Source organism: Asterias rubens, chromosome 5 (genome assembly GCF_902459465.1).
Source record: "Asterias rubens chromosome 5, eAstRub1.3, whole genome shotgun sequence".
NCBI classification, from domain to species: Eukaryota; Metazoa; Echinodermata; class Asteroidea; order Forcipulatida; family Asteriidae; genus Asterias; species Asterias rubens.
The window spans coordinates 3359802-3385722 of NC_047066.1; the positions used below are offsets into that span (position 1 = coordinate 3359802).

General features: G+C 37.8%; 3 protein-coding genes across 4 annotated transcripts in view; 1 reads left to right on the plus strand and 2 right to left on the minus strand.

Annotated features, from left to right (window-relative positions):
• Positions 1–6365: 6365 nt before the first annotated feature.
• On the minus strand, positions 6366–12601 carry LOC117291007 (60S ribosomal protein L6-like). Its single transcript, XM_033772605.1, has 5 exons — positions 12467–12601; positions 11726–11827; positions 10400–10589; positions 9041–9225; positions 6366–6758 (listed from the first exon to the last, which is right to left on the minus strand). Exons 1-5 carry the CDS (start codon positions 12596–12598, stop codon positions 6606–6608), a joined length of 762 nt encoding a protein of 253 aa, XP_033628496.1. The 5' UTR covers positions 12599–12601; the 3' UTR covers positions 6366–6605.
• Positions 12602–14048: 1447 nt separating this feature from the next.
• On the plus strand, positions 14049–20929 carry LOC117290759. Its single transcript, XM_033772306.1, has 6 exons — positions 14049–14210; positions 15320–15490; positions 16036–16191; positions 16989–17064; positions 18121–18331; positions 19089–20929. The coding sequence occupies exons 1-6, from the start codon at positions 14148–14150 to the stop codon at positions 19348–19350; spliced, it is 939 nt and encodes a 312-aa protein (XP_033628197.1). The 5' UTR covers positions 14049–14147; the 3' UTR covers positions 19351–20929.
• Positions 20930–22247: 1318 nt separating this feature from the next.
• LOC117290809 overlaps positions 22248–25921 on the minus strand; it is a 36138-nt gene continuing 32464 nt past the window's right edge. For both annotated transcript variants that reach the window (XM_033772371.1, XM_033772370.1), the window contains 4 exons: positions 24544–24714; positions 24067–24273; positions 23102–23287; positions 22248–22449 (listed from right to left, as the gene is read on the minus strand). In XM_033772371.1, the coding sequence (XP_033628262.1) occupies positions 22342–22449; positions 23102–23287; positions 24067–24273; positions 24544–24714 (672 nt within the window). In that variant the 3' untranslated portion in view covers positions 22248–22341. The remainder of the gene's footprint in view (positions 22450–23101; positions 23288–24066; positions 24274–24543; positions 24715–25921) is intronic.

Genomic DNA, 25921 nt, shown 5'->3' on the forward strand with positions numbered 1-25921 from the left:
TAAAAAGCTTTATAATAGAAAATACATAGTGAACATTTTGATGAAAAAAAAATCACAAAAGCAATGGCCTGCCAGATATGTACAAACAGGTTCACTACATTTGTATACATTTAAGACCAGAAATTTAAGCAATTATATTAACATGGTTCTAGGAGTTCAGGAGCTTGGTGAGGTAGGGCAAGGGGCTGTTTTGGAATCTTTTGGTGTTGCAGTGAAACATACCAAACCGTGCTCGTTGGCGGAGTTGCATAGATGAGTTGTTTAAAGAAGCAGGGAACCACCTCGAAAATCTCGCAGAAGCGCTTGCCTTCTCTGCAAATTGGTGGCAGAGTTTGTTTCTTCGAGACTGGAGGGAGTCCAATTGAAGAATAGACAAAGCATCGTGGTATGTTGTGTAGTCTTTAGAGAGGATGTAGTGACATACACGCTTCTGGATCTTCTCGAGGTGGTACACCTGCTTCTGGGTAATAAAGCGTATCAATAAACAGTGATAATTGAATCACCAAGCCGATGTTTAAATTTAAATATTCCTAATAATATTGATATGGGGTTGAAACAAATTAACTCTCCAAATATTTTAGAAAATTATAGGCACAATTAAGGCTTCTTAAACCTTTGTATTTTTCCCTCAGAATGCTCAGTAGAATGTTCAGTCACATCACATGATTTGATCATCATGGATCAGCAGGATTAACAAAATGACCCGTGGTAAAGCTGTTGGTCCAGACCTGGTATCTGTGGATATGTTGAAACTCTGCCCAGAGGAAATCGCACCAGTTCTAGCTAGTATATTCAATCTTTCTTTGAGCACTGGAAGATTACCACTTGGATGGAAGCAAGCAAACATTGTACCTATCTTCAAAAAGGGTAATAAAATGGAACTAAACAACTATCGTCCAATTGCACTGACGTCGATTATCTCCAAACTTCTTGAGAGCATCGTCTGTGAAAGTCTCCGGGATCACATGAATAATTACGGTTTATGGACCAACTCGCAACACGGTTTTCGACCTGGTCTTTCATGTGACACCCTCCTTCTAAACTGCACAACAGAATGGCTCCAAACCTTGAACAAGACAAACTCTAGAGTTGATATTATTTCTTTGGACTATAGCAGAGCCTTTGATAGTCTCTGTCATCAGACTTTGTTTAAAAAAACTTGAACTCACTTATGGTATTTCCGGACATCTCTTAGCATGGACCAAATCCTTTCTATGTGATCGATTTCAAAGAGTGGTATTTGGGGGACATTCTGCAGACTGGATACCAGTGGAGTCTGGAATTCCTCAAGGTTCAGTTTTGGGCCCACTTCTTTTCAGCGTCTACATTAATGACCTACATCTTCATGTAAATTCCTCCATTGGTCAGTTTGCAGATGGCACCTTCATATACCACTCTGTGAATTCGCAGGATCATGAAACAGTTTTACAAAATGATCTTGATAACCTTGTAAGTTGGTCTCAAAAGAATGCTCTGACCTTGAATATTTCCAAATGTAAGGTTTTATCTTTGAACCGTAGCAGATCTCGAACTAAACCTACCTACTATGTGCAGGGCCAGTCTCTAGAAACAGTTGACAATCTAAAATTGCTTGGAGTTACATTGTCTTATAATATGTCTTGGGATATGCATGTTCAAAACACAGTTTCTAAGTGCAATAGATTACTTGGTTTTATCGGCAGTGTAGCTGGTCATTCATCACTTGAAGCTCTCTTGCAATTGTATAAGTATCTGGTTTTGCCTGTTTTAGACTATTGCACTCCAATTTGGAATCCATACTTACAAAACAATATTGCGGCTGTTGAAAAAATTCAACGGACAGCCACTAGAATGATCCTTAAACATGTTTGATTTCTAAATTGCTTTTTAATGGTAAAAGAGACAGTGTTCCCATCCTAAGTTTAATTACCATCAACAGCAGGCATATTGACAAGCTTTGTTTTAACCATTTATCATTCAAGAAAACTTCTACCAAAAACAGCTGCATTTTCTCTTTTCCAACTAAGTGGTCTGCTCTACCCAATGATGTTAAAAACTCTCTGCTCACTGCTAATTTCAATATTTTTAAAGGGAAACTAAAAGTTGCGGTTTATTCCCTGCTTTTCTGGCAGTTTTGTAAACTGATGTTTGTTTGTTTGTTTTTTTGTTTGTTTTTTTGTTTGTTAACCTGGTTATTATGTGAAATTGTTTGTCTCTTGTCCTTCCAGGTTGGACTGACACACCTCTTGGTGACAGTGCAGGCACTTTTGTCAGTCCTGGCAAACCTGGATTGTTGTTGTCTTTCTGTTGTCCTCAGTCGTGTAGTACTTTGTCTTCTCTTTTACTGCCTGTCCTCCTTTTTTATATCTTGATGTATCTCCCTTTTTAATGTTTTCCAATCCAGATGTATATATTTATAAAGGCCTATTTAATGTTTTTAAGAGTTTGTCCTTTACGTATACAATTTTTGTATTTTTGTATTTTTATGTGAATTGCCGAATAAATAATAATAATAATAATAATAATAATTGTGAATTGAAATAGTGTTTGATGAAACTTATCCGGTGCGCAAATTTGTTTATATTGCCTCAACATTCTGACACATTTTTGTAACTTGTAGAAATGCCTAAAATACAAAACTTTGCATTTACAAGTGCAACTAACCAGTGGAGCCTTTCGTGTTTCTTAGTTTTGGTCAAGGGACTAGAGGAGACTCTTTGCTTGGCAAGTCAAACCACAAATATTTTATCTACGGACTGTTTACATCGCGCACAGAGAGGTCACAGATTTGCCACGATTGTAGGGACACCTTGAAAACAGGACGTCCTACGAAATATAGTTTACGACTACGTGGGCGTGCATTGACTAAAATGGCAACAATTTGTATACTATGTACGCACGGGAGGTACGGGACATTCGGCCGAGTAACAATCACAACTGTACACACGCCACGTTGAGTTTTACTCAGTCTTTAGTTTCTCGAAAATAGAGTTAGTTTCCCGAAAATAGAGTTAGTTTCCCGAAAAAAAGTAAGGTGGCCCTGAAGGGCCATCGCAAATATTTTTTTCAAAACTCTTTGCAAAGATATTTTGGGACATCTCCAAAATTTTCAAAATAGAGTTAGTTTCCCGAAAATAGAGTTAGTTTCCCGAAAATAGAGTTATTCCCGAGATAGAGTTAGTTTCTCGAAAATAGAGCTAGTTTTCCGAAAATAGAGTTAGTTTCTCGAGACTCGAGTATAGAGTTAGTTTCCTGAAAATAGAGTTAGTTTTCCAAAAATAGAGGTAGTTTCTCGAAAATATAGATAGTTTCCCAAAAATAGAGTTAGTTTTTTTTAGAATAGAGTTAGTTTTCCGAAAATACAGTTAGTTTCCCGAAAATAGAGTTAGTTGTTGCAGTTTGTCTTTTGCTTAAGATATTTACTAGTTTTGTCCCTTTTGGCCGCCCATAGACCGGGACCCTGCCGCCATGGGTGCAATTTTGTTTATGTACCACCCAATTTCCACTGCCGTAGTGCTCTCCGTAGGGTTTTCTCATTCTCTAACAAAATCGATTTTTAAAAAGGGAATGGGCCTAATAAAGACACTGGACCTTATTGGTAATTGTCAAAGACCAGTCTTTTCTGCCTGTGTATCATGAACATTTTTTTTTGCACAAAATAACAAGCCTGTGAAAATCATGGACTCAATTTGTCATCGAAGTTGCGAGATAGGAAGAAAAAAGGCAAATGTCACACGAAGTTGTGTGCTTTCAGATAGATGCTTGATTTCGAGACCTCCAATATAACTTTGAGGTCTCGAAATCAATTCGTGGAAAATTACTTCTTTCTCGAAAACTACGTTGGGAGCTGTTTCTCACAATATATTATACTAAAAACAGCTCCCCATTACTCGTTATCAACATGATCAAGTAAGGCTTTATGCTAATAGTCATTTTTGAGTATAATTACCAATCTACATCTACATCTACGCTGCCTTACTCAGCAAAGTCCATCTCTGGATGTAAAAGCTGAGGTGAAGACTAGGTGTGCGTGAGACAGGTGAAAAGTTGTGCTTAGAAAATAAGTGCAATACTGTCCACTGCCTTTATAAAAAGCAATCATGATAATTGTTGAGGATGGCAAACAGAAGCAACAGAAGCAAAATGCGCCACTTGGTGTTTGCAAAATGCAACCGGTAAATTCGTGGACGCTCCATGATGAGAGCAGGGAGGCCTACCACAGTCGTGCTATGCGACGTCTGTGTTTTACTACTGTTTTGTTCAAGCCCCCCCCCCCCTTTTTGAAAGAAAATAAACATTATATATGATACCGTCTTCTTTTTAGGGCCTACCTCTGCGATTTCCACTTTCTTGGCTCTGCTTCTCGTTCCCTCAAGTGCCTTTGGAGAGCTTCACTGACGACGGGCGGACCAAAGTTACGCAAAGCCTGCTTGGGTGGTGGTCTCACCGGTTCGGATGGTTTATGTAACTTTTCTTCAGCCATTACCACTCGAATTTAGGTTCCTTTATCATTGTTCCATAGCCGACATTAACTTCAACAGAAAAGTTGTTGTTTTTCCTCTCAACATGGAAGTTGAGGGCAAGTGAGAGAATAATGTACAAAACACGCGCGAAAATAGACGCACGCGCTGTGTGCGCAGTCAAGATTTGCGCGCCAACGTTGAAAAACCATTGAAAAAAGAGACGAACAAGTACGGCGCACGTGCTTCAAAACTTCCCGCCACTATTAATCTTTAGCGCTCGGGTGAAAACCTCGTGTACTGGTGGTGATGGCAAAAGCATTAGTGGGGAGCCCCGAGTGTTTCTGTTTGTCTCCATCACAAACTATACAACGTGAGAGCTGAAAATCCTCCAGCAGTTTTAGGGCAGCAGCTTCACGGCCTAAAAAAAGAACCAAATTATATTTGGGGAATCTCGAACTGCGTTCTCGATGTAATGTTAAAGGCACCGGACACAATTGGTAATACAAATTACTCAAAATAATTGTTAGCATAAAAGCTTGGTGGACAGCTGTTGAAAGTATAAAACATTGTGAGAAACGGCTGCCTCTGATTTAGTAACGTACGGTTTTTGAGAAAGAAGTAATTTCTCGGTGAAAATATTTGAATTGAATTCAATACCTCAGCTGAGGTCTCGAATTCAAGGCATCGAGAGCACACAATTTGTGCGACAAGGGCGTTTTTTCTTCTGTATATTTTGTTCATTTAATTTATTTCTGGCCGTGAAGCAATGGATTCTCAAGAACAGACTTATATCCCCCAATGGAGAGAAGATGTGAGAGGAAAACCCCATAGGATTATTCCAGGGACTACCTATGCAGTCAGGAAGGGACTGAAAAGCCAATCAGTAGGATTCGAACCAGGTCCTACAAAGGATACCACTGTGTGTGCAAACCTGACCACCACCCCCATATCAAGGCCATTTATGTATAATTTGAAACTTTGCATGTTGTAAATACGATATGGAAAGGTTTGTTGTAATAGTCATTACATAAGGCCATTATGCATCAATGGCTACAAAAATAATGACCAAGCAATGTGCAGCCACACTGTGGTTTTGTGCGTAGATGTAGCCATAATATTGATCTTTTCCAAAAACACTTTCACATAGAGCCACAGTATAACAGCCTAGAGAAGCTCTCTTCAACAGTGCCAGGCCAAATACTTCGCTTTTATCATCACGGCAAGACTATATTTCTCGGAGAAGGGCACCTGATACAACATGGGAACTATGTTTGTACATGCACATGTAGTAGGACAAATCAAGGGGCACAGCGACAATGAGCAGGGGCAATGGAAGCAATTGTCTTCATGTAGTACCAGGCCTGCAGTGCCGCAACTAACACTATTGGTATTTACTTAAAGAAACTTGTTAGCATAAAACCTTTCTTGGTATTAGGTAACGAGTATATGATGAACTGTTGACAGTATAAACATTGTGAGAAACGGCCCCCTATGAAGTAATGTAGTTTTCGAGAAAGAAAATGTTCCATAAATTTGATTTCGATACCTCAGATTTAGAATTTGAGGTCTCGAAATCAAGCATATGAAAGCACACAACTTGTGACAGACAAGGGTGTTTTCTACGACCAATTGAGCTCAAATTGTCACAGGTTTGTTATATGCAAATGTTGAGATACACCAAGTGAGAATTGACAATTACCAATAGTGTCCTTGTCTTCAAGTCAACCTTCTCCACAGTAGTTACAGGGTTTGAAAATAATATCAAAAGGTTAAAGCTCGTTTCAACAAATTGTTTGTTTTTACAAAATTCTTGATTGACCTGAGTTTTAACCAAAATCGAGTTAGTAATTTTGGCCACAAACAAAAAACATACATAATGACTGTATACAAACATCAAAAATAAATAAACCACCAAAACAAAACTGTAGTTCAGTTGGCTAACTGTAGAATTTATTTTAACCTTCTCATCAAGTAAATTAAATATTTAACATTGAAAGGTCACGAATCCAGGGAATAGCTTTTATTTTGTATGATGGCTGCTTTGCAACTTTTTGAGTCGCAGAGTAAAGCAAGGGAGGGCACTGTTTGTCCTTTCCCCGCTAGCTGCTCTCGTCGAGTTCCTCGTCTGACCGACCGTGTTTCTGAAGATTGAGTGAGAGTGATTTAGAAGACCATCTTGTGGGGGTATTGTTTGTTGTTGAGATAGAACGGCATCTGGAGGTATCCCTTGAGGTGATCCACCTTCTTGATGATGGGAACCAACTGGGAATCCACCTTCTTCTGGTCCTGCTTGCGCTCTTCAGAGACGGTGTACTTCTGCATTGGAGAAAGAAGCAGCATTTAATATACTAGGTACCAACCAGCTTCCTTTAAGTAAACTACAAAAAAATTAAGATGCACCTATATGCAACAAATTCCCGACCCAGTTTACAGACTGCTCAAAACTAACACTACTACTGAAAATGACTTTGAATCGATCATCCCAACAAAGGGTATTTTAAAGACAGTGTACACTATTGGTAATTGTCAAAGACTAGCCTTCACAGTTGGTGTATCTCAACATATGCATAAAATAACAAACCTATGAAAATTTGAGCTCAATCGGTCGTCGAACTTGCGAGATAATAATGAAAGAAAAAACACCCTTGTCACACGGAGTTGTGTGCATTTAGATGGTTGATTTCGAGACCTCAAGTTCTAAACCCGAGGTCTCGAAATCAAATTCCATGAAAATTACTTCTTTCTCAAAAACTATGGCACTTCACAGGGAGCCGTTTCTAGGGCCACTGATTTTCCGTTTCAGAAAAGTGCAAATTCCGTTTGGCAAAAACATGAATTCCGTTTCAGGCACAAAAATTCCGTTTCATGTTGTTTTAATTAGATAAAAGGTTGTTTAATACCCAGGGACACACTTATAAAAATCAATTTGAGATAAGTTGCACTGCTGACTTCGTAAAATGTTCATTTGAACTGACAAATTTCAAAAAAATACTTTAATTTTTTTTAAATTATAATTGTAATGTGGATTATTTTGTATACTGCTGTTCGATGAAACAAAAACATGTAGTCAGGGTAAAAAGGTTGCACTGTGACTGCAGTATCAATGCACATGATGTGATAGACTTGATTCCAAGTCTAAAACTGCAGTTGATTCTCTGCATCAGCCACATTGTAGGCTAATGACAGGAGTGTATCCACAAGAGGGCGCTGTTTCAGCATGATCAAAGACTTGGGAACAAGTCTATGGACGTGACCGTTCTCCATCCACAAACAAAATGTCAGCCATTTTGTTTCCGCTTTGGCGACAGAATGTTGACAGTTTACGGTTTTATTTTAGACCTTTCCGAGATGACAAAACATTGTATGTGTTCTTATAGATCATAGGTAAGCTAGTTTGTGTATTATTGTTGGTAAAAGAGAGGGAGAAAATGCAATTTTGGTGAACAAAAAGTGTTAAAAACGTGCCACGAATAATGCCCTTCGCTTAACCATGTTAACGTGTGTACATCATGTGTGTAAACATGGAGGATGGTATGAAGTAGAACAGAATGATCCACGGTTACGATCTCGTACTTTTTAATGGTCTGATTTCTGATGCTTTTTTAGTTTAACAAAAAGAATCTTAATAAAGAATGCAATTTCAATAGTTTTGGCGTCAAGAAAAAAAAAAAAAAAAAAAAATCAAATTTTCTGAAATCCTGTTTTCCGTTTCAAAGGGCGGATTCCGCGAATTCCGTCCGTTTTCCGCGATCGCGGAAAATCAGTGGCCCTACGTTTCTCGCAATGTTTTATACCATCAACCTCTCCCCATTACTCGTCACCAAGAAAGGTTTTATGCTAATAAATATTTTGAGTAATTACCAATAGTGTCCACTGCCTTTAAATTAATAGCATGGCAATAATGTTTATTTTCGAATCATCACCCTTCAGCCATTTAATGTCGCTTTGTAGCAGATCAATTAAGGCTAAATTGGCACAATAATCTCCAATATAACAGGAGCTTGGGCAACCTCGTCTTCAGTGCCAGGCTTTTGTGAAGACAAGACATTATTTCTTTGGTGAAGGGCACTCTACAAAGGAACTTTTTCAAATGGAACAAATCAAGTGGCACCGCGACAATGAAAGCAAATGCTTCCTTCAAAAAGAATTAGGCCTGCAGTGCTGTAATTTTTTATTGAACAAAATGTCTTTTTGGAACAATGTATTCAAAATCAAATAATTCACAAATTCAAAAATTTTACCTATTTTTAAATTAAATATGCAAATATTTTCTCCCCAAAACAGAAAAAGAGAGTAAAATACAGCCTTTATTGTCTCATTATTACAAACAAATTGTTTGTTGTTGAGAAGAACAAGAATTTGATGACCACATGTGATATTTTACTTTTGAAAAAAAAAATGAAGCAGGAAAATCTTACTGAGAACTCCAGAAAAAACAAAAAGGTATAACTCTTTGAATTTGTTTTAAAGGTGTATTTTGTTACGGTATACAAAATTGGAAATCTCTCTAAAATGTAAAAAATAAGGTGGCTGATGATTAAGAACAAATGAAGTAGAAGAAAAAGACAAACAAGCACTTTAAACTTCGTTCTCTTTACCTCTTTCTCTGTGTCAAAGATCTCTCCTTCTTGGTTCCTTGGCTTCTTCAGCTTCTTACGGCGGAAGTACTCGTCATTGACTCTCTTGGGGATCTTAACTCCGCTGACATCTACCTTGGTGCTTGTGGCAATCACGTAGATCTGGTTGATACGACGCATGGGTACACCGTTGATCTTCAAGGGACCTGATGGATTGAGTAAAAGATCACGATGGTCACTTAGAATCAAGTCAATCTTGTACAAAGGACTAATCAAGACGGAGGCAGTTTTGGAATTTGGCTGTTGTGGCTAGAGCTGGATTGCCGAGACATCATGCATTGAAGCATAGAACTCCCTTTGCAGTTTCCTAATGCCTGGGTCACACCAAACTAGTTCTTAAAACATCCGAACTCGTCCTAAAAAAAATTCATAAAACAGGCTTGATCTGGCTAGAACGTTTAGTTTTGGGCGTAAATGTCTATAATTATGTGACCCCAGTCACTTCAATTCTGGTTATGAGTTTGGTATGTCTTTGAACAGGACGAACAGGCTAAAAATGGACCCGTTTTGTGTGCTCACACCCATCAAAATGACACCCAGCCGCACCACATCTAGCAGATCCATATTACTATCCAAGTATGAACATGTCGTTTGTGTCGTATGTCCTCTTTTTAAGTATGTTGCCACTCCATCTAATGCAAAACAGGATGGTCATCCAAATTGCAGAACAAATATTTAACGTCCAACGTACAAGGCACCCCGCCGGACGAGCCACAACATGTCAATTAACTTAGGCTTGCTGTATAGCAATATGTCATTCCCCTTGTAGGATCCCTCTCACTGCTTGTACGTCAAAACATACAGGAGTCACTGTGATGATAAAAGAACACTTGCCATAATGTTACGGGATTGTAATTTTATTATCACGATGTCAGTGATAAATAAAACATTGCTTTTTTTTTTTTTGCTTTTTTCAATTTTCATTTGAAATAAAAAAAATGATAAAAAATAACATAGTTCTCAAGTTTTTATTGTCACACAACGAGAGCGCATACACATATGTTTTCCTAACATTTGCCTTTGCCGTCTTTTTGGAGTTGCTTTAGACAAGCAATGTATCCCTAAGGAAATGCACTTTTTAAATTATCCAACTTATTATCATTATTGAGCGATGCTTATAGCTAACCATCTTAAGCGTCACAGCCTAGATTCAAACCCACACTGCACATACCCTGTCCGGGTAAGTTTTGATCAAAAGTCGATAGTCTGAAAAGGCCTGATGAGTGCTTTTGTTTCTATTTTCAGGGTAAAACCAAGCAAAAATAAGGGGATGAATATAACAGGGGTTTCGGAATGGAAGTCAGAGAATAACAGTCTCACCATTGACCAGAAGAAGACCACTTCCGAGCTGCTTCATGAAGACAACTCTCTTGCCCTTGTAGGGGCCACGCAGGAGGATGACGACTGTGCCTGGGGTAAGGCTGGACCTCAGCCTGCGCTTGTGTTGACTGAAGGGCTTCTTGCGGCTATTCAGTTTCCTTGGGAGGTCCTCAGTTGGGTAGTAACGGGGCTGTGGGTACAAAGAAACGATAGTAAATATTAAATTAATGGTTCAATAATAACCTGAACCATATTGTCGTATTTTTGTTTTCACTCCTAAGAAATGTTAAAACACAGCATTCGGTAACTTCCGTCTGTTCCGGTTGTGCATTTATGTTAACTTTCCTAAAATGGTTAAACAACACATACTGAGCATACACATAGCATCTATGCCTCTTATGGAACCAGTCTATTTGGCCTGATACTTCACAGAGGCAACGAAAGCGATTGCCTCTGTGTCCCCTGGTCATTGCCTTGGTGCCCTTGAAATGCTCCAGTAGAAATTTACAATTTCATCATAGGGTGTCCTTTACCAAGGAGAAAATGCCTTGGTGCCCTTGCTCTTTCAGAAACGAAGCATACGGCCCCGACAGATTCTTTGCTGGTAACTGGCGGAACAACACAGAGGGTCTTGCTGCATTCTACAGAGTTTGATACTCCCCTTGTCCCTACGATCATCATCAAATCGAGCGCCATGTAGAAGCTCGAGCCTTCAGTGATTTTTTTCTTCAGATGATTTGATCCAGCATGCAGGAGCGTAGTTCCTAAGCGCTGGCCAAACCGGTGTCTCGTTTCAGGGTGTCTATGAAGGAGAGACATCTCCCACGATAATAACCATACCATAGCAACGCCAGACTCTTTTTGTCATGCTTTCATCGCATTACACCTTCATCAACATTTTGGTTCTTTGCTTGCTCCACCTAACAGATCACATTGTGTTTGTTTATAATTATCATATTCATTTGGTTCTCCATTTGAGAGTTTGGTTAATACTCTGTTAAGTTAACTTAATGTTTGTTTGAGGTTCCATTGCCACAATTGTATTTATTAGTTTTTATAACTGTGTTATTTTGAGAAAGAAGTAACTTCTCACTCAAATATTAAAAGACTTCAGGCCTGACGCCTTTTATTAGGCATCTGAAGGCATACAAATTTGTGCAACAAGGGTGTTTTTTTCTTAGATTATTCTCTTGCAACTTTGAGTACAAATTTTCACAGGTTTGTTATTTCATGAATACGTTGGAATACACTAAGTGAGAATACTGGTCTTTGACAATTTTACCAAAGGTGTCAAGTGCCTTTAAGGATGGATCTTTTTCGACCTACCAGTCTGCGAACTCGGACAAGACGCTTTCCTCCGTTCTTCTCTCCACCAATCTCCTTCTCCACCATGGCTGCTGGCCTCTTCCTCTCCTTCTTGACGACAACCTTCAAGAGAAGAAAGAGCAAAGAAATAATCCAGATGTTCAGATTCAATCTGAGAGCAACTCAATACAAATTATGTGTTGAATTTAAGCTTGTCAAATAAAATAACAAGTCCAAGTTCAGATAAAAGTCTGATATTTTTATGTCCCTAAAAAAATGTGATTTTTTTTTTTAAACCGTTTTTATTTATTTATTACAATGTTGAGTAAGGAACCCTTCTTATAGCATGTATCATTGTGAGGTCCCTATGCGCTGTCCCTATTTTTCTTTGAGGTATGTTTGGAGCAATGTGTTGAAGTATGAGACCTATTTATTTACATAGCACCATGTAATTGTTTACGCGCAATATGCAGCCAATCAAACCAGGAAAACCATGATGAACCTCTTCTCTTTACGAGAGTGCACTAGGTTCTTGAATGGCATTCACAACACACGGCTTTATGTCCCATCCGAAGGTGATGCAATAATGATCAAGTTTCTTGCCTAATTCGAACCAACACCCTGCAGATCGGAACGACAGACCTTGATTTCTCGGCCAAGGCCAAGACAAACCGAGGTCATTGCCTTCAAGGCCTGCATGTGTTTCCAAGCCTGTAATGAAGGCAAATTGTAAACAAAGGCACATTATTGTGAAAGGCTTACATGTTTCTTCTTGTAGCGAGCAGCTCTTTCATACATCTGTGAGCGGCTGTAGCGGGCAACACCACCCGGCAACCATCTTTGCCGAGAAGAGTGGCCGGGTCTCTTCTTGACTGCTTTTTTATCGTCCCCCATGCTAAAAATAAAGAAAAACAAAAACAAAATGAATGGACAAGCACAACTTCAGTGTCAGGCAAAGTCCCTTTAATTAGAATAGCATTCAGCACCTATGTTAAAAATAGAAGCTAAGTACCTGGATCTCAGAAAAACGGGCGCAGACATCCAAATCGTATGTTTACCCGCTAATTACACTACTAAGGCAGTCATGGTGCGTCGATGACGCAGTGATCCCAGAGGTGGTGTGGCATGTTCGTCTGACAGCAGGGTATTTTAATAAGAAAGAGTTACGCTATTATTGCGGGGGTGCTATTGGCTTCAACATTTTGAGCCAAGACCATAACTTCTTCTAATTTGCACGGGACCCGCGTGTAGCATGGGTTTAAATAGACCTTTCCTTGTAAATATGCACCATGTTAAATCTGTACCATTGTACGTTGTAAACCTTGGATTTTGCAAGTGCAAATTTTTGAAGTTTTTGCACTTAATTAAAAGAAAAGTTTCCGTATGGCGCAACCACTTTTTCATTTGATATGAAATAATATAGTAATAGTATCTAATTTACCTCAATGAGATATCCGTTTGTAAAAATGAGTGAATAAGGTGGTGGCGCCATACGGCAAGTTACCCAAATAAATTTCTTTGAAATTACAAAGAATGTAAGTAGGCCTATCCTTTCAGTTTCATTCAAACATGGTGTATCATTGTGATCATTCCTATCATTGACCACACCAGGAGTGAATAGTGAAGGGGTCACAAAAATACAATTAGGCCTAGGCCCCTATATCTAAATAATTTTTTTTTATAAACACAACAGCCAACACAATCTCTGCTGCATGCAGTAGAGATGCAGTTGCTGCACCGCGCAATTAGCAAGATATTTGATGATGCACAGCATGGGCAGGAGAAACACAATAAAAAGACGTAACCAGTAGAGTCTTGCACGAGTACATATTATCAAGTTTGAATATGAATCAACGTAGTTTTTACAGTTAACATGGTTTTTCTTCCTCCATGGTTTTTTAGTGCATGATGTTGCTGCACTGTTTACGCTTAGGCCCACATACAATACGTTATTACCGTTAAGCCTACACTATCCAACTTGTACGTAACGTACCGTAAATTCAAATCAACTTTTTGCATTTTTCTGTTGCATTTTACTCAAAAATTAAAGTATTTAAATAAATTCCAGTTCATTTATCATATTGCTTGATAGTTATCTGGCGAGGAAAATGGAGGATTGTGCTTGATTTTTTGTGATAGAAATAGGATGGTTAAAATCTTCACGCTTACATTATTCCCGTAGGATGAAAAGAGGCAGGATATTTGCCGTGTGTAATGTTTGTGGGGACCAGTGAGTAGTATAAACGCAATTTGGATAGTGAGCACCAGCGAAAGCTAGATTCAGAATGTCTGGTACCCATTTAATACTTAACTTGGACTTGTTTATGTGTACAGTTTTTGTAAGGTGTACCGACTTAAAAATAAAGTTTGCACAAAAAAACACAGTTTCTGAGCAGACAGCGTAACAAAACAGTACTTATTTTGTAGATTTTTTCTTCTCGTCATGTCGAATGAAAGCAAAGCCAAATACAGAGCGCTGAAAAGAAAGCTTCGATTTCTAATTTATGTAAGTTTGTTTAATACTTGGGCGTGTGCGTTTGACGGTTTGGATAAATTAAAAAAATAAAAATCTTTATTGTTTATCAATTAAAAAAATAAAAGAAAATGTTTGTATTTAGAATTTTTAAATAATAAATTTTATATTTTTGTTTATTAATATTAAAAAAACACAAATTGATGCTGTTTAGGACATATTGGAAGAATGCATTTTGGAATGCCACATTTAAGTGCCACACTGCATGCATTATTATAGCTGTGAAAGTTTTACTTTTAACTCCCACAGCTTAAAAAAAAAAAAGGGTCGTCAAAACTTACCAAGGGGCTCAGTCAAACAAGTTGTTATTTATATTTTACATATAAACAATAAAATTGTACCACCAATAAAATATTGAAACTCTGGCTGAGTTCTGCTTGCTATCATTTTCACTCAGTCCATCGAATAAATAAAATAAATTGGAAGCATAACAAGTTTGAGTAGGTTCTTAAACATGTTAAAGGGTTTAAGATACCTTTTGTAATTGAATGTAGAACACGTTTTTTGCCATCCCTACTCACTGTATGAATGAATGAAGATGTATGCAATTAATATTGTAATTTAGCTGTAGAAGTTTAAGCCTCATTATTTTTAGGGATAACTTAAAGGGATATCTCATTGAGGTAAATTAGATACTATATTATTTCATATCGAATGAAAAAGTGGTGGCGCCATACGGAAACTTTTCCATTTTTAGTCATCACGCTTTTGAGAAAAACAAGTCAAAATCCCAGGTAATGTTTTCAGGAGATTCCCGTAAATACATTGTACATGCTGGCATGGCTAAAATAATGGTTGTCTCACTGAGACAAATTATTTTGTCTCAGCACCTCAGCAAGTAATATTTTAAAGTGAAGCTTTCTTAATTCTACCATAAACCGTGAAAGTTCGATGTAAATTGGGGTCATTGTGTTTTGTGTCGTATAAGCCTAGTGTCGTACAAAATGTACCCAAACACGGAATCTGCTTCCCAAAAAAATTATCACAATCTTGTTTTTATACCAAAAAATTATTTTTCACAGAAAAGTTCTCAGTCCTTTGTTCTCCTTATCACCTTATTTCAATATATTTTTAATCGGTAGGAGCAAGAATGTTTTCAAGAGGAGCTAAGACGTGCTCAGCGCAAATTACTGAAGATTTCCCGAGACAAGAGTTTCCTTTTGGACAGACTCTTGCAGTATGAGAGGGTGGAAGGTTCCAGCTCAGCCTCAGAGTCTACCGCATCGTCCGATAGTGAGAAAGAAACCAAGAAGGTTTGTACAGGGATGACAAATTTTAGACTTTTATCTGAATTTAAAAGTCAACCTGATGAAGAAAATCAGCCATTAATTTTGTCCACATAAAGAAATCCTGCTTGTGATCTACTATTAGTGCTGAGGACACTATTCCTGAAAGCTATGTGAATTAAATCTAAACCATTGGGTTGGGGTTACTAAAAGAAGGAAATACCATCATTTCAAAATTCTTTCCAAAATGTTGATCCTTGTTTCAAAATAATTTGTCAGCAATGACTTTAACCCCTGTTTGAATCATTCAATCAAACTCAACCCTCTCACTAGTTGTCTGACCATTCTTGTTCAATATCGCCCACTGGTTTTGAATGACAGATAAACTGTACCAGCCTGCAATATGATATCAGTGGTGTTGAATGCATCAACACAGTACAAAGTTAACCCTCATACCGTTTGAAAATTCAGTAACGCTGGGTTTTAAATGATCGATAAACTAGGCAAGTACATCAAGGGGAAGCTGGTTTTAAAAATCATGTCATTTTATTTTGATCTTGATTTTTTTTTAGAGTTCAGACGCCAAGAAGCAGAAGAAGAAAGCGAAACCAATCAAAGTCAAAGCCAAGAAGAGGAAACAACGGCAGTTAAAATCACTCCTAGGTGGAGAGAAGAAACCACTACCCGGCAATCTGAATTACAGTTCATCTCAGCAGCAACTTTCAAATGTAATTTTGTGCAGGCGTGAGATTTCTCAGGAATTTATTCCTAATTTCAGAATTGTCTCAAAATCTCCTTGAGACTTAAACTTTTTTCAGAAGTAACGCAGTCACCAAAGGGAGAAAGAAATAGTCCACATTGTGTCCAAACCTGTAGTATTTGTAATTCTTGTGAGGCAAAGAAACTGTAAACCTCCTGGATTGTAACATCTGGGAGACTCTGGGAGATCCCTGACCCAAAAGCCGTTTTATACAAGTTTTCACATTCCTGATTGTGATGGTTTTCTTTTGGAAGAAATTAAATTTACCATGTGTTGAGTTTTCACAGCAGTTTGTAACACCTATTTTGTCTTATTCTCTTTTAAAGGCACTTGACACTATTGGTAATTACTCAAAATAATTCTCAGCGTAAAAACTTACTTGGTATTGATTAATGGAGAGCTGTTGATAGTATCTAACATTGTGAAAAACGGCTCCCTCTGAAGTAACATAGTTTTCGAGAAAGAGGTAATTTCCCATTAAAATATTTGAATTGAATTCGAGACCTCATCTGAGGTCTCAAATTCATGGCATCTGACAGTACACAGCTTGTGCGACAAGGGTGTTTTTCTTCCATTATTCTTTCGCAACTTCGACGAGCACTTGAGCTCATATTTTCACATTCACTGATGGAATACACCAAGTGAGAAGACTGGTCTTTGACAATTACTAAAGGTGTCCAGTGCCTTTAATCACAATTACTTGATTATCAGTGACTGTGTTTCGACTTCATAACAATGATTTTGGTTTTGTTTTGTTTTGATTAGAATTCTAAGCTGATGGATTTAATGAAGGTTGGATCTCCCAATTTGCAGATTCCTCAAAGTCCACTGACAAGTCTAGGTATGTCATTATTATTTAAATGTTAAAAGTGACCTTCCTGTGCCCAATTTCATAGAGCTGCTAAGCACACAAATTTGCTTAGCATAAAACTTCTTCCTTGATAAAAACAGGATTACCAACCAAATTTCCAGTTATTGCATATTGCTTGTTACTGGTACTCATCTGTTGTTTGCTTATCCTGAAAATCACATGGAAATTTGGTTTGTAATCCTGTTTTTATCAAGGCAAATGTTTGTGTTTAGCAGCTCTATGAAATTGGGCCAAGGTCTTACACTATCAGCATAATTGGACTGCCCATTTCCAGATGTTAATAATAACAACAATAATAATAGCGTTCAACTAATGCACACTACACTGTACAACACATGGTAACATTGACTCCCAAAATGGCACAACCAAGAATATTGCAATGACAACGTCCCCTGAAGTGGGTTGATAGAATGTGTGATGCATCACACTATAGTGATCAAATTCACTTATGAGGCATCCTTTGTTTCAATACCGAAATATATTATAATAGTTAAAAACAATTTTTTAACCAGGCCTGCAGAATGCAGGGTTAACTCCTGTGTTTCTGGTTCAGAATGCAGGGTTAATCCCTGTGTTTCTGGTTCACATATCAAGCACCCTTGTTTACAGGTTTCCTCAGGCTTGTGAAATACAGTAATTTAATTCACCTATGAGGCATCCTTGGTTTCATTACTGGAAATGTATCTGAAATGTTAAATTTGCATTGGGGATAAAGAATGTTTTTTGTGTACCCGTACTCGGTCCTCTCCCCGAGTTCTGTGAAAAATTATCACAGGCATTCTACTCGGGTGAATAATAATTAAAACAGGCATGATATTTGTGACAAAGTAGGAACGATTTTATCTAGTACGAAGCATGACCTACAAAGGCTCGTGGTGTAGGCTGAAATAAAATATTCAGGCTATCTAACCACATTTTTCTGATTTTTTCCAAAGGCAAACAATCGGAAAAGCCAGACTAAAGTAGGAAATGAAACCCTGTGTTCTAGCAATTGATGGCTTTTATTTGATTTAATCCCCTGTGCAGGTCTACCAGTGCAATCAGGGAACTCGTTATTCCCAGGAGTAAGTCTACCAGGATTCTCACCCCCGACCCTGAATCCACAGCAGCAATCCTCCAAGTTATCCAGTCTCTTAGCGACAGAGTCTAGCGCCATGGGAGCCCTGATGAGGGCGGGCTTGGCTGCGGCCGCCGCGGGGGAGAAGGCGGAGAAACAAAGCAAGAAAAGACACAAGAAGTAAGGAAGGACAAGATTGGAATGTTTTAATCAGAGTTATAGGCCTTGTTCCTTTCTGAACATCTGCCCTGGCTACATATCAATTTCAAAATGAAAAAAACAAAAGCATATTTTCTCTCTGAAAACCCATTTAGTAAAAAAGGGTAACAGCTGATTTCGGTTGTTACAACCAAACTTAAGGACAATGTTTTAACTTGTTGAAAACTGTGCATGGTTTTTCAATATTTTCTCCTGATCCTACAACAGATTTCTAATTATTTCATATGGTTGATCAGACAAAACATGAACAATGTCTGTGACTATTTTCTCAGCTCTACCAATCCTGTATAAACCATTAAAGGCAGTGGACACTATTGGTAATTACTCAAAATAATTATTAGCATAAAACCTCACTTGGTAACGAGTAAACATTGGTAAACATTATGAGAAACGGCTCCCATTGAAGTGAAGTAGTTTTCGAGAAAGAAGTAATTTTACATGAATTGGATTTCGAGACCTCAGATTTAGAATTTGAGGTCTCGAAAAGCACACAACTTCGTGTGACTTGGGTGTTTTTCTTCCATTATTATCTTGCAACTCCGACGACCAATCGCGCTCAAATTTCCACAGGTTTCTTATGTTATGCATACACCAATGTTGAGATACACCAAGTGAGAAGACTGGTCTTTGACAATTACCAATAGTGTCCATTGCCTTTAAATAACATACAAATGCTGCATCAATTCTACTCAAATATTGTCAACATTTTTTACTACAGAGAGGCCGACAAACTGCCTTCGCAATTCCACCCATCGATGTACCCCTCTCCTAGCGCCCCGTCCTCTTCATCAAGCCAACCTCACATTAAACCATCTACATCAGCTGAGAAATCATCCTCGCCGATCACTACGCCAACTGACATAAACCTCATGGGGCTGGCTAAAGCGCCCTCAATGAAGACACCTCACGGGAGTCACCGACAGAGGACGGGAGAGGAGGAAGAGGGGGAGGAGCTTGTGATCGACATTCCAAATGATTGACAGGTTACTGATAAATGGGACCGATGAAGGATATTATCACCGAAAAATACCCCATTGGGGATATATTAACACCTTGATCGAGAGACATTGTTCCCCCAATAGGGAATGCTTTTACTACCTTCTGGTGTGGTTAGGCTAACAGGGTATTTTTCACCTTAATATCCCGATCGGGGTACATGATTACCCTGATTAAACTCCTTTCTCACCATGAGGATATAAGTGGTTCCCAATGAGGAAAGTACTCGAGTTTTACAAAATCTGTAGTGAAAAGGCTCAACTACCTATCCCAATTGGTGCTCTTTCTGCTACGAGGTCCAGGATGTATTTTGACCCAAATGAAGAAATACTTGTCACAACAATAATTGGCATTTACAGACCTACATGTATGCTACGCTCTAAAATCGTTGTGGGGCATCTACTGTATCGATATTCAACAGCAGAAAATGTATTCAAATGATTTGTATTGGTTAATATATTTAATTCCACTATCTCAGTTACTTTCAAGGAAAAGCTGGCATTGAACAAATATCTAGTAAGGTTTTACACTTTGCAAGATAGGAGCGAAATATTGAATGAAACATTTGCAGTAACACTGCTTGATAAAATCTCTCTCATTGGCTGGCGGTTCTGAAAAGAACATGCCCCAAATTCATTATATAAAAAAACTTGCTTAGCAAAAACAGTTGACTAAAGTGATTTGTATTGATTGTGACTGGTTCCCTGACAAATTTTGCTTAGCAGAAATCAATTTTACTTGATGGGCCCATGTGGTGGAAGTGTAACAACTTAATGTTCAATCACCAGCTCTGAGCATCTTCTGAAATAGTGTCCAACTTCATTAAGCCAGTAAGTAGAATATGGTGCTAAGCAAAGTTTTCTGCTAAGCAAAAATTAGCATGGAACCAGTCACAAACACATACTACATACTACATGGTACTCCGTCTGGTAAACTATTTGTGATAAGCAGTATTTTTGCAAATTTATAGCTTCTTATTCAGAACGGACACAGCTCAAAAGAGAGGTTTTACCACATGGTTACACAGCAAGCATTAGTTTTTAAGATTGAATATCTTGTTTTAGATTAGTTTTCTTTCATTGGTTTAAATGGAAGAATATGATGCAATTTGATTAAAGAGGGGTTCCAAAATCAAGTTCAGAAACTTGTACTTTTTTCCCAACTTTCATGAGGATGTAACTATTGAAAAATAAATGCATCACAAAAGAAAATTTGACCTTAGAGCCCCTCTTAAATGCAACAAGCCTTTCTGATAAAATATAACTTGCTATACGCCTCTCTTAATATTCGTGCATGGCGGCACAATTCTAACCCAAAATGAGGCCATAGGCGCACATAACGCAACCACTAGTACTTAGTTAGAATTATGACGTCATGCATGAATATTAAGAGAGGCGTATTGCAATGGAAACTCCTCTGTACTATTTTTTTTAATCAATAAAATAAACATCAACAAACCAAACGAGTTGTGGAATTAATTTCAAAGTCTAAAAATAAAACATAAATTTCTTTGGGAAAACACTTGACGTAGGAAGGAAAATGTTTGATTGTGTTTTGAGAAAAATAATGACACAATTAAAACCTAGTTTTTGATTATGTACAATTAAAAAACAAACCCCAAAGGATTTGTGGAATTAAATTAGAAATAAATAAATTTCTTTTGGAAAACTATTGACATACGGAAGAAAACTTCTGATTGTGCTTTGAAAAAAAAAATTTACAAAACAAAAACTTGGTTGATATTGTACAATAATAACATTCCATTTAAAAATTATATAAAATCATTAAGTATAAAAAATAATATTCAAACATAATTTAATAAGGCACCTGTATTAAAATGAAAAATGATCCAGATCAAATCCAGTTGCCGAGCCATCTGCAGTGGCATTTCCAGGAAAAGGGGGAGGCTGGAGGATATATAGCCCCCCTAAATTACGTCTTTTTTCTGGCCCAGTCTTTTCAGACTCATTTGAGAAGTCTCTCGAACATCCGATAAATCTACTCTGCGGTAGTACAATAAAGAAAGACAGTTTTCTAAGAACAAACTCTACCTGGCAAGTAGATACACACATGGTGTTACTGCAAACCAAATATATATTGATACCTCGCCATGCAATGCCTCAAATCCTATACATTACACATCGCTTCATGCTACTGACCGATAATCCTTATTGCTGTGTGGTCGCTAAAGTTGTTGCCACGCCTCTGGCAAGTGTTTGCCACGCCTCTGACAAGTGTCTAAGATTCTTCACTCCCTTATTGGAAGTATTTGGAAGTATCTTTCATTTAATGACTGATGGTCCCAATTGTTGTGGCTGCTAAACATCACGTGTTACCATCTCTCCAGCAAGTGCTCTAAAATTATTCACTCCCTTATTGGAACTGGAAGTACCTGAAAGAACCTCATAGCCACTTCACTTTACAGACGATGTGTGGTCATAAAACATCAAATGATGCCATCTCTCCATTTGAATTTATTCACTCCCTTATTGGAAGTATTTTGAAGTACTAAATGAATAATAGTCATCACTTATTTTCACTTATTAACTTCCTGATGGCATGTTGCCATGTCTCTTTACGTCCCATCCGAAGGACGAAGCATCATGGTTAAATGTCTTGCTTTAAGGACACATGTGTCACGACTGAGACTAGAACCCACACTCTACTGATCAGAAACACCAGTTTAACAGCTTTACGTCCCATCCGAAGGACGAAGCAATGGTTAAGTGTCTTGCTTAAGGACACAGGTGTCACGACTGGGACTCAAACCCAGACTCTACTGATCAGAAACACCATTTTAACAGCTTTACGTCCCATCCGAAGGACGAAGCAATGGTTAAGTGTCTTGCTTAAGGACACAGGTGTCACGACTGGGACTCAAACCCACATTCTAATGATCAGAAACACCAGAGTTTAAATCCAGTGCTCTTAACCGCTAGGCCATGACACTTGGCTTTCTCTGGTTTGAATTCTTCTCATACAGACAAGCTTCCACCTTCTGTGATTGCTTGATGTGCATCGTATGCAGTCCAATCTTGCACTGGTTGCAGCAGTTGAAATATTTCACCCAAGGTTGTCACAGTCTACAAGTGGATACAACAAAACAATAAAATATTACAATTTTGATGTAAAATTTTTCTCTGAAATTATTGCCATATTACTTTTTCAAATTCAGGCTCCCACTTATTCTCCTTGGTTCCCCAAGACAGTGAAAACTACATTACAAAAAATAATAAAAAAGAAACTTATAAAATGCAGACTTATTGTCGCAAATCAGTCTGAAAGCTCTGTGTAAAACAAAAACAAAATAAACCAATAGCATGTTTTTAATTGTACAAAACAAATAATAACATCTAAACACTTAGTTTAAGATGAAAGGAATGCAACATATACAATAATAATAACAAAATTATAAAAATAACTAAATAAATAAAGAAAGATAATCAAGTAAACAGTTAGATAAGTAACAAACAAAACAAGTTGAAAATTATAATTTACAATTGATAAAAGCATAACTTATATGGGAACAAAAAAAAACCTGAATTATAATCAGACTCAAGGAAAACTTGTTTTTATTTTATTTTAAATTCCACCTTTCAAGTAGGACTTTAAACCTGTGATAATTTGTGGATAGGTGTCCCCCCCCCACCCCACATTTTTGGATAAGTGTGTGTCCCCCATTTTTGATAGGGGTGTATCCCCCATATTTGGATAGGTGTGCATCCCCCTTCTCACCTTACGATCAATGATCACACTCTGCCCCTTCGTCTGATCATCAACGGCGACCAAAGTTGCCAGTTTCTCTCGTATTAACTCCAGTAATGCAGCAGGAGTGAAGGAACAAGGTTCTTGCAGGGTTGAAGTCAGCTTATCAGAGTACACAGTGATGAACTTAGCTAGGGTGGTCTTGTTGAAAGGCTTCTGTGCGGACAAATAATGGATGAGAATTAATCATTCAATAGTAAAAAATAATAATAATAGCCAGTTTTTATATCGCGCTTTCTCAAAGCCCTATAAACATTATTACCCCTGGTCATCTGGGTCTTAGATCACCCTTAAACCATCTGAGCTCCCTGGAGCCAACCAAAAATCATATAGCGCCGCGTAGCGGCATCAATGCACAAATTTAATAGCGATCGGATCACAACCTTTTGCACAGGTGCTCCTTTGTTTTAGCAGCAGCGCGGCGGCGCTGTACTGCTCAAAAACATTGGGAACAAGGATGATCCTAACTGTTGAATGGGAAATGCTATTCCCCATGGGCGAATAGGTCTTTTTGATCGCCGGTGCGGATGGGAGTAATAGTGAATGTCACGTGTAGTAAGTTCCACCAATCAAATGACAAGGATCTGTATGTCAGTTATATAATATAAAATAATGAGAAAGAGTAATTTTTCCACTAAAACATTTGAATTTGATTTCGAGACTTCATAGTTCATAGTTAGATTTTGAGGTCCCGAAATCAAGCACATGAAAGCACACACCTTCATGTGGCAAGGGTGTTTTTTCTTCTATTATTATCTTGCAACTTCGACGACCAATTGAGTTCAAATTTTCACTGGTTTGTTATTTTGTGCATATGTTGAGATACACCAAGTGAGAAGACTTGTCCTTGAGACTTTCTTTGACAATTACCAAAAGTTGCAAGTATTTTTAAGTGCTACAATCTTGTTGTAAAAATCCAAAGACAGCTCAAGTACCTGATTGCCAGAGTCCGTTTCTGTCTTGTTGTTACTGCCTCGTCCTTTAGTCAGACTCTGAATTGAGGGGGCATCAAAGAGTTTCTCGGGGGACGTCAGAGCGTACCTCACCAAGGCTTGAATGTCTCTGTTGATGGTCTGAAGGTATTCCAACTGGAAGGCAAGACTGTGATGGACTCGCCATGCTTCCACCAATTGTTTCTTATCCTACAAAGACAGAAGAAATAAATCTTGAGAACTAAGGCCGAGTTCACTGCAGCGATAACAAAAACGATTAGGAAAAAACGATTATGGGGACAGGATTGAGAAATGGCTCAAAGTCTGGGGAAACAGAAAGTTTAAAGTAAAACTTTATGAAGTAAAGTCTGTGTCCCGAGCAAACATGGCTCATCACGTCGGTGTTTATACTAAACATGCTAGAGAGACAGCAATACCAAAATATGAAAACAAGCAAGTTTTTGTCCTAATAACACCAACCGAATTAATAAGTGCCTTCTGTAGAATGAGCTGATACGCGTTCATCATTCGGTGCTCCTTTATAGCGCCCTCTATCTTGTCTCTGAGATAGCTATTGACGGATCTGATGACAGTAGGGTTTTTCGGGTTACCTAGCTGGATGGCTCCGCTACCGCGGTAGTGTGCAGAAGCCTGTGTGGAAGATTGGAGGATTTAATTAGCATTAAAGAAACATTTTTTTCTTTTCTTCAAAACTATGTCATCAAGTACATATTTAAGTCTGTAATTGAACAAAGAAAACTCATGTTCCCTTGTGGTTCATTACTCAATATTTAATAATCTCTGTATTTTAAACTCAATTCCGCCTTTGGCTGCGCTGTTCGATTGTTTTTAAAAAACAAATAATAAATAAAATAAATAAATAAAAATAAAAGTCCCTTGGCTGCCGCTTTGGTTGTATTGTAGGATTGGAGGATTTAATTGGGTCTATGTAACTTTTGTAGGACAAAAAACACAATGTCCACAGATTTACACTAAACTTACACAGTTTGAAGATAATGATAGTAGAAAGCTTCCCTGAAAATATTACGTGCTGAGGTGCTGTAGTTTTTGGGAAATGAGTAAAACAATGTCATGAAAATAATGTTTGTCTCATGAAACGAAAATTATTTTAATAATTTACAAACGTATTTTCATGACATTGTTTTACTCATTTCTCAAAAACTACAGAACCTCAGTAAGTAATATTTGAAGGGAAACTTTCCACTATCATTACCTTCAAACCCTGCAAGTTTAATGTAAATCTATGGACATTTTGAACAAGTACCCAAATCCTTTAAGGAAACTTTTTTTTTTTTTCAAAATCATGTCATCATGTACATATTTTAGTCTGGGTTTGAACAGAGAAACTTAGCCAGTCAGTTTCCCCTGTGGTTCATTACTCATTATTTAATATTAAAAAGTTAATTGATATAGAACAATTATAATAATATTCTCAGCAAAGAAATTTTGTCCAGTAGTATTTTCTGCTCGACAGCTTTATGACATTAGGCCCATATTTGTTCAGACTAGAGGCAGAGATGTTTCTTGTGGTTGATTTAGCTTAGTAGCGCATATTTGTTGCACATGCTGTACCAGGGAGCTGAGATGGTTTAAGAAATGTGTTAAATGGCCCAGTAATTCCCAGGTCAAAATTCCAGTTGAACCTAGTTAACTGGGGTCAACTGGTTCAACTGGAAAATGACCAAACTCGTCCATTTTCCATATTAACCAACTGGTTTGGACTAGGTTTAACTGTGTTCAACTAGGTTGGTTTCTGTCCATTTTCCATATTAAACCAACTGGTTTTAACTGTGTTTAACTAGTTTATCAACTGGTTTCAACTAGTTCCAGTTAAACC